The sequence below is a fragment of the Brassica napus genome, chromosome A2, assembly GCF_020379485.1.
Source record: "Brassica napus cultivar Da-Ae chromosome A2, Da-Ae, whole genome shotgun sequence".
Classification (NCBI taxonomy): domain Eukaryota; kingdom Viridiplantae; phylum Streptophyta; class Magnoliopsida; order Brassicales; family Brassicaceae; genus Brassica; species Brassica napus.
Genome location: NC_063435.1, coordinates 15,098,679 through 15,107,703, shown reverse-complemented (window position 1 = coordinate 15,107,703; position 9,025 = coordinate 15,098,679). Strand labels below are relative to the sequence as shown.

Genomic DNA, 9,025 nt, shown 5'->3' with positions numbered 1-9,025 from the left:
CAACCTGCTTCGAACCAAGTAAACCAACATCTGAAATAATATCCAATGTATACTTACGTTGCGTAAGCATGCAATCTTCCTCTCTACATCGAACATGTATACCTAAGAAGTATTTTGGTTTTTCTAAGTCTTTCATATGAAAGCATCTCCCCAAGTGCTCTGTAAATGTGGTCAAAACATTCATGGCATTCCCACATGAGAAAATCATACATTTTCTTTTGAGAAGACAAACAACAAGTAATATGCTGGAAACCAAAACGTTGAAGTGCATCCGTGAGCTTAACGAACCAGCACCTAGGTGCATGCCATAACCTTATATAGCCTTATGGAATCTACATACTTTGTTCGGATCTGAGTGTTGAAAACCTTGTGGAAGCCTCATATAGACCTCTTCTCGAAGATGTCGATGCAAGAAGGTATTGTGTACATCCATCTGATGCACGGTCCAGCCTCTCCCTGCTATATTCTCAATAAACAATGATTTTTTTGTCATTTTGGTGACATGATCAAAATTTTCCTTAAAATCCTGCCTTGAACCTGTTTGTTAGCCAATGCCACAAGTTATAATTTAGGTATTTCCATTGTCCCATCTACGTTATACTTGATTTTGTAAACCCACATATTCCCAATGGCTTTCTTTCCAGGAGGCAAATCCACTATACTGAAAGTCTTGTTGATTTCAAACGCACTAATCTCCTTTTTTATTGAGTTTCACGACACCTCTAGATGTATACTTTAACCTAAATCTACATCTTTCATCCAGTTCCAGTATGTAATAACTAGTTTTTTTAACCAATTTTGGTTTAATTAATATTATATAAAATTAATACCAAATCACTATTTTTCCTAACTTAAACAGGTGCACATATATATATATATATATATATATATAAATATGTATCTCCTTCTTAAACGTAAAAGATTAAGGCACCATCTGCATTTTCCATCTCTCATTTTCTCTCCCTAAGATCTTTTTTCCCAAAATATTGTTCTTCTCACAATCCATATAAGGTTCCTCGGAGACATTAGTTGTTGCCTTCATCAACGACAACTACCATAAACGTTTGTAACAACCAGAGCTATCTTGAACCATCTTGTTGTTCTTCATACGGAGGAGTAGTTTTCATCCATGGAGCTTTTTTGTTATTTTCGATCGTGTTACGTCACGAAAGCAAGAGAATGAACAGTTTTGGTTTTTGCAAAAATTATGTGGTTTTAATTCTTTTATCAATAATTCAAAAAAAATAATTATTTTTTTGGTTATATCTGAAATACCTTAATTTGAACTAAAAATACGCAAATCCGATCCGATCCAAAGTGTAGAAATACCCAAACATCTGAAATATCCGATTCAAACCCGAACGGATATTCGAGTGTCTATCCCGACATCTTTTATATGTACAAACGAATAATGGCTTAACTAATTGTGGATGATAGGAATAACATTTATCCCCAAAAATACACACGGATAGAAACGAGTTCGTAACGTGTAGGCCCGTATAGTATTTTGGGTCAAATAAGCATATATATATATATAAAGGCCAATAAAAAGATATAAACCCATTAAGGTTTCTGAATTGGTTGCAGATAAAAGAATAACCTCAGCCACGAAGAGAACAATCCTTTGCCCGGATAACCTTATCCCTAAAAGCTCACCGATCTCTCTCTCTCTCCGCCGGAGTTCTCTGTAAGCGACGATCTCTGCTCTGTAGCTGAATCAAAATATCTCGATTACGCGTCTGCCAAGTTATTAAATTTTCGAATTTAATTTGTGATTCTCTTAGCACAGGCGCCGAAATGAGCACGCCTGGTGAAAGCGATAACGAGCGACTAAGAACGGTGTGGACGCCAGAGATGGATCAGTACTTCATCGAGCTTATGCTGGAGCAGGTGAAGAGAGGGAACCGATTCGACGATCACTTATTCAGCAAACGCGCGTGGAAGCTCATGTCTTCTGCCTTCACCGCGAGGTTCAAGTTTCCTTACGGGAAAGACGTTTTGAAAAACAGGCACAAGACGTTGAGGAACTTGTTTAGATCTGTGAAGAGTCTCTTGAGAGAAGATGGGTTTAGCTGGGATGAGAGGACGCAGATGGTGGTTGCTGATAATTGCGTTTGGGATGTTTATCTCAAGGTGCGTTTTGCGTTTGCTGATAATAGCGTTTGTTCTTTTCACACCCAACTTTGACAGGACTTGTTTTTCTTCAAGGGTCATCCTCATTCAAGATCTTTTCGAATAAAGTCGATTCCTTTTTATAAAGATCTGTGTTTGATTTACTCTGATGGAATGTCTGAGCATAAAGGTACAAACTTTAACTGTATATGCTTGAGGCCTGTTGGATTCTTAGTCTTCTATGTGTGTTTCAGCTCCAGAGAATATTACTGAGGGAGATGACAACAGACTATGTGAATCAGCAAAAGGAAGCGGCATCTCACGGTGCAGGACTACTTGGCATCCTCCAATGGACCGCTATTTCATCGGTCTCATGTTGGAGCAAGCGAGAAGTGGAAACCAGATTGAAGGTGCTTTTAGGAAACAAGCCTGGACTGATATGGTTAAACTCTTCAACGCCAAGTTCGACTCTAGCTTTACTGTGGATGTCTTGAAGAACCGGTACAAGACTCTGAGAAGGCAGTATAATGCGATCAAGAGTCTTCTTCGATCAGATGGGTTTGGTTGGGATGATGAGCGTCATATGGTTACAGCTGATGATAATGTCTGGCAAGACTATATAAAGGTGGTGCTCTTGATTGCTCTCATCTAAAGCTTTACTGTTTTGTTTCTCTTTCTCAAAGTGTGTGTTCTTGTCTGAAAACAACTACAGGCTCATAGAGATGCAAGGCAATTCATGACTCGACCCATTCCATACTACAAAGATTTGTGTGTGGTCTGTGGAGATTCCGAGGAAACTGACGACTGCTTTGTAGCTACGGACTGGTTTGATCCCGAAGCCGAGTTCCACGAGGGTACAACCGATTTGTCTAGTTCCGGTGAGGAACAAGACATCAACTCTCTTTTCTGTGAACCCAAGAACAAAAGAGATCATCAAAATGGTACAAGCCCTGTAAAGCTGAAGAAGCCTCGAGTTGATGAAACCAAAGCCATGGGAATAGAAGACGCGGTTGAGGCTATCCAAGCGTTACCAGACATGGATGAGGAGCTTATATTAGATGCTTGTGATCTGCTTGAAGATGACCTCAAGGCCAAGACTTTCTTGGCACTAAATGTGAAATTACGCAAGAAGTGGTTGTTAAGGAAACTCCGGCCTCATGTAACTTAACACCATTATTAGCTGTAAAAAATGCACAAGTTTTGAAAGATAAACAGAGCTTCATTTTCTTATACTAGGTGCTGAGACCCCGCGCAAGCGCGGGGCTGGTTACTTTGGATATCGGTGGGGCGGTATGATTTACGGGATGTTGGTGTTGCTTAAGCGTTTGGTAGGCGCAAAACATGCGTAGAGCCTTAAAGATCGACCATAATAGTTGATTGCTGGAAGGGGAATCGCAAGCGACGAAGGAGATGGTGAAGATGACGGCTTCCCTAATCTTCTTAGCTTTGTCCGTATCACCACTTTGGGCAGATACAAAGCCTAATAAACAGAAAATCAATAAGTCGAAAGCCCACTTTTTGTCGAAGTACATTCGTTACCCATCAATTTTTTTTTAAAAAAAGAAGAGGTGGGGTCCACAATGTTATATTAGTTTCTGACATTTATAATATATATTAGTTTCGGCCATAAGTGTACAAAGTATCCTTTAGTGCAGTGGTATAATTATGGGTGCTTATATCTCAATAACCCGGGTTCGAACCACATATTTGACATTTTTTCACACTTTTAAAAAGCGGGACCCACAGACCGCTGACGTGTCGCATCAGGAGGAGAGAAACTCTCCTATTATATAATAGATTATAATAGACTACTCTAGCGTACTTTCTATAGAGTTTCATAAATAAATACTCGACTGAGCAGTGAAGATTCAAAAATTGTATTACACTTTTCTTGTTCTAACTCAAAAAATGTTGCCTACTTTTCTGTGGAATCCTTGATAAGGCTATATTGCCTTGCGTGTTTGCTCCACTTGATAAATGAGGCAGAGGCAGTACAAGGTTGGGCTGGTTTGGTGAAGGGGTTGTAGGCAAAAATGAAGAGTAATGAGTAAGGAACATTTTTAGATGCATGACTAGTTGACAGTGGTCCATCGATTAAAGACTTGTAAATACTTCTTTGTCACTGGAGAAATGGCCGAATAAGAGTCATCCTTGTAAAGTCTTTTGTTCAAGGTAAGTGTAACGCTCCGACCGTCCACGGCTAATGGCCACTCACGTCCGCTCTCTCGGCCTATGGGGCTCATTCCGTTCTAACGGTCGGTCCATTAATTTTTCAGATGGTTCAAATCATTGTCTATTGACTCTGCAATCACCACCCAATTTTTTCCCGTGTTTTGATCTCACTCGCACAGTATCGCGAATCACTTTCTAATATATCATCCATCCTTTCACCACTTTAGCCCAAACACACTTAACTCTGGAGTTCTAAACAAATGTGTGACGGAAAAGGTAAGTCAACTTTGGTGACATAGGTAGGTAACAAGATCAATTCTCTTAAGCTTTCTATATATCACAACTCGGGATATTACAATTCACTCCCCTCTCAAAGAACGCAACGTTCTCGTTGCGCCCCACGATAAGTCTCAAGACGCCTCTCGGATCAGAACTGATATGGCTAACCTGGCTCTGATACCACTTGTAACGCTCCAGCCACCCACGGCTAATGGACCATCCACGCCCGCTCTCTCGGCCTGTGGATCCATCCCATTCTAACGGTCGGTCCGTTAATTTTTCCGAATGCTCGAAATCATTGTCTACTGACCATGCAATCACCACCTGACATTTTCCCTTGTTTTGACCTCACTCGCACGGTATTGCGAATTATTTTCCGATAGGTCACCCATCCTTTCACTAATCCCCCAAGCAAGCTTAACTCTGGAGTTCTAAGCAGATGTGTGACGAAAAATGTAAATCAACTTTGATGACATAGGTAGATTGCCAAATCAATTCTCTTAAGCTTTCTATATATATTACAATTCGGGATGTTACAATAAGTTTTTGTCAAGGAACCCAAATGCCAATAAATTCATTTAACCATAGATTATCAGTTAAAAAGGATATATTCAGAACAATCTCTATGTTGTGTTGTTATGTGATCAACCATATGCATCTTCACTCGTCTACTACCTACATCACACAACCAAAGCTGACGTGATAAGGAATCATTACATTCATCCATCACCAAAAGACTAATTTCATTTAAATGTAGAAGGTATTCTATTAAATGTGTTTATTGCTCTTAATATAATATTTGCTTGAAATTTATTACTTTAGTTTTTTTCATGTGATACAATGGATATATACATATATATATATATTAAAAATTGAAACTTAGAATTTAAATGGTTAAAAATATTTAAATTGTTTTCTTAGTACATAAATTCATCACAAAATTATACTATATTGGTAATAAACTTTTAATCAAGGATTTAAAAAGCTTCGTGCCTGGCAGACGCTTACATATTTACATTAAAACTTGGTAAATATCCCCGCTACGGTGTTTTTTTTATATTGAATATTTATTGAGATGTGTTATGTTTGATCATTATTATTTGTTTAAATTAATTTAATTAATATTTTATGCAACTATTTGGTCTTTGCATGTGTTTAGTTTGGTACACAAAGAGCCTATCTCAAACTAATGGTACTTGTCAAATCTTCTAGTACTAACCATTAGTTAATGGGTTGAATTTGGGCCATTGAATTAGCCTATAAATAAAAGAGGAGGTAATGCATGTAATTTTGTTTGATTTTCACTATCACATTGGTATAGTTTACTATGACTTTTTTAGTCAACCAAAATATTTTATTGAGACATCAAAGGTACAAAGACGAATACATAGCCAGCGGAAAGAAGGTATATTCCCGGAATCAAAGCTGGCGTAAGACAGAATTTTACTAAAGACTAAACTAAACTATAACCAAACTTAAAGCTATAAAAGTTTTGTCCCAATCATAAAACAACAGTGGATCCATAGAGAATGACTTGGCGCTTACAAACATAACAAGTTAAAGCTTTACACATAAAGAGCAAAATTTAACGAAGAAGCCCCCGGCTAACCATCGTTAACAAGCTCCTCTTAAAACCTACCTTTTGAAGAGATCATGATCATAGCTGAGAGGTAGAGTCATGATCCCATATACCTCTCAGCTATGATCATGATCTCTTTGCAAACTAAATTACAACTAAACTGCTACATATACAGTCAAGCCAATCATTCTATATAATTTTTTTTGTTATGTAAGATTTATGGTTTAGGTTACAATAATCCCATTATCTGATGGTGCAATATTGAATATTAAGATATTTCATCTTCCGCAACAAAAGATGAAAAGAATATCATATTTTATGGAATCATTAAGGAAATGTTTATATATATATTATATGACATATTCCAAATAAAAAGGTTTAGATATATATATATATATATATATATATATATATATATATATATATATATATATATAAATGCGTGTGTGTGTATATGAACTGGGTTTTTATTTGGAAAAAGCAAAAAAATATTTTAATGATGATGATAATAGTTTTATATTGCTATAGAATTGTGTGTTATAACTGAAAACAAAATGATCATTTGGGTTGATTAATAGTAATGCTTGACGATATAAATATTTTATGATTTAGTATCCCAATATATGAGTAAATATTCGTAAAAAATATTTTCATTCTTAATTTGGAATCGTCAGTTATATTAAATATAGAATGTATGAAATACTGAAAAAAAGGAATGTTTAGGTTTGTTGGTTTAAAATAAATTTTTTTACCATAATATAGGAGTGACATACTTGTAATAATGAAAGGAAATTAAGAAGATGTCAGAAATGTTTTTTTATTTATTTATATTGATTTATTACTTTAATTTATATATTTGTAACTGACAAAAATAAATATATATGCGATACGGATTAAGGCAAATAATCATATCTTAGAGTTAAGGTTCCAGTACATGACTCTTTTATTAAATCAAATTAATAGTGAATCTAGTTACTAGTTTTAATTTAACCCGTTAAATAAATTTTAGTTAAAAAAGCAAGGTTTCCTGCAAACGCATTTGCGGATAAATCCCTTGCAATGACCATCAGGAAAACTTTCGTTTATACATACTTGTTTGCAATTCCTCCACTACATTCCCTTGAAATTTATGCTCTTTGCTTCGCACATTTCTTGTCCTTGAACCATGTTCATACCTATAAAAATATTATTAGATAAGAATTCAAATTAATGATCATTAATGTAATCAAGAACTACAAAAAAAAAACTTCATAATTGCAACAATTATATTTCAGTTACTTCCAGCGCTTAATATTTATGTGAAACTTAAATCATTTTATAACCAAAATTCATGTGTTCATCCCAATAATCTCAGTTAATGTTATCTAAGTCGATTCCTTTTTATAAAGATCTGTGTTTGATTTACTCTGATGGAATGTCTGAGCATAAAGGTACAAACTTTAACTGTATATGCTTGAGGCCTGTTGGATTCTTAGTCTTCTATGTGTGTTTCAGCTCCAGAGAATATTACTGAGGGAGATGACAACAGACTATGTGAATCAGCAAAAGGAAGCGGCATCTCACGGTGCAGGACTACTTGGCATCCTCCAATGGACCGCTATTTCATCGGTCTCATGTTGGAGCAAGCGAGAAGTGGAAACCAGATTGAAGGTGCTTTTAGGAAACAAGCCTGGACTGATATGGTTAAACTCTTCAACGCCAAGTTCGACTCTAGCTTTACTGTGGATGTCTTGAAGAACCGGTACAAGACTCTGAGAAGGCAGTATAATGCGATCAAGAGTCTTCTTCGATCAGATGGGTTTGGTTGGGATGATGAGCGTCATATGGTTACAGCTGATGATAATGTCTGGCAAGACTATATAAAGGTGGTGCTCTTGATTGCTCTCATCTAAAGCTTTACTGTTTTGTTTCTCTTTCTCAAAGTGTGTGTTCTTGTCTGAAAACAACTACAGGCTCATAGAGATGCAAGGCAATTCATGACTCGACCCATTCCATACTACAAAGATTTGTGTGTGGTCTGTGGAGATTCCGAGGAAACTGACGACTGCTTTGTAGCTACGGACTGGTTTGATCCCGAAGCCGAGTTCCACGAGGGTACAACCGATTTGTCTAGTTCCGGTGAGGAACAAGACATCAACTCTCTTTTCTGTGAACCCAAGAACAAAAGAGATCATCAAAATGGTACAAGCCCTGTAAAGCTGAAGAAGCCTCGAGTTGATGAAACCAAAGCCATGGGAATAGAAGACGCGGTTGAGGCTATCCAAGCGTTACCAGACATGGATGAGGAGCTTATATTAGATGCTTGTGATCTGCTTGAAGATGACCTCAAGGCCAAGACTTTCTTGGCACTAAATGTGAAATTACGCAAGAAGTGGTTGTTAAGGAAACTCCGGCCTCATGTAACTTAACACCATTATTAGCTGTAAAAAATGCACAAGTTTTGAAAGATAAACAGAGCTTCATTTTCTTATACTAGGTGCTGAGACCCCGCGCAAGCGCGGGGCTGGTTACTTTGGATATCGGTGGGGCGGTATGATTTACGGGATGTTGGTGTTGCTTAAGATTTGTGCAAACTAAAGAATAAAATTTATCGGAAGTAAGACAACAAAATTGATCCTAGCTTTTGACGATTAACTCAAGTTAGAGACATCTCCCAAAACGAAAGGAAAATTCAAAAAGTATAATTAAGGTAAAATATAGAGAATGTAAAAAAGGCCTAAACATGAAACAGAAAGCATGGAACAACGGAAAGGGGAAGAGAAGAAGATGAAGAAGCTTACGTCAGGTATATGAAATTAAAAAGACATATATTAGGACAGCGCAGCACCAACTTATTTGGGGGTCCATATCAAGTTATCAACTCTGTATATATTCGTTGTTTGA

The 9,025-nt window shown here is 36.8% G+C and overlaps 2 protein-coding genes across 3 annotated transcripts; both read left to right on the top strand.

Moving 5' to 3' along the window:
- Positions 1-1,546: 1,546 nt before the first annotated feature.
- On the top strand, positions 1,547-3,342 carry LOC106412831 (L10-interacting MYB domain-containing protein). Of its 2 annotated transcripts, none has more exons than XM_048756451.1 (5): positions 1,547-1,687; positions 1,785-2,133; positions 2,209-2,302; positions 2,367-2,737; positions 2,825-3,342. In XM_048756451.1, exons 2-5 carry the CDS (start codon positions 1,798-1,800, stop codon positions 3,278-3,280), a joined length of 1,257 nt encoding a protein of 418 aa, XP_048612408.1. In that variant the 5' UTR covers positions 1,547-1,687; positions 1,785-1,797; the 3' UTR covers positions 3,281-3,342. The 2 variants fall into 2 exon arrangements, with proteins under 2 accessions (XP_048612408.1, XP_048612412.1); XM_048756455.1 differs by having other exon boundaries at positions 1,551-1,687; positions 1,790-2,133.
- A 4,249-nt stretch (positions 3,343-7,591) lies between these two features.
- On the top strand, positions 7,592-8,612 carry LOC106398979 (uncharacterized protein At2g29880). Its single transcript, XM_048756461.1, has 2 exons — positions 7,592-8,007; positions 8,095-8,612. Exons 1-2 carry the CDS (start codon positions 7,624-7,626, stop codon positions 8,548-8,550), a joined length of 840 nt encoding a protein of 279 aa, XP_048612418.1. The 5' UTR covers positions 7,592-7,623; the 3' UTR covers positions 8,551-8,612.
- Positions 8,613-9,025: the final 413 nt, after the last annotated feature.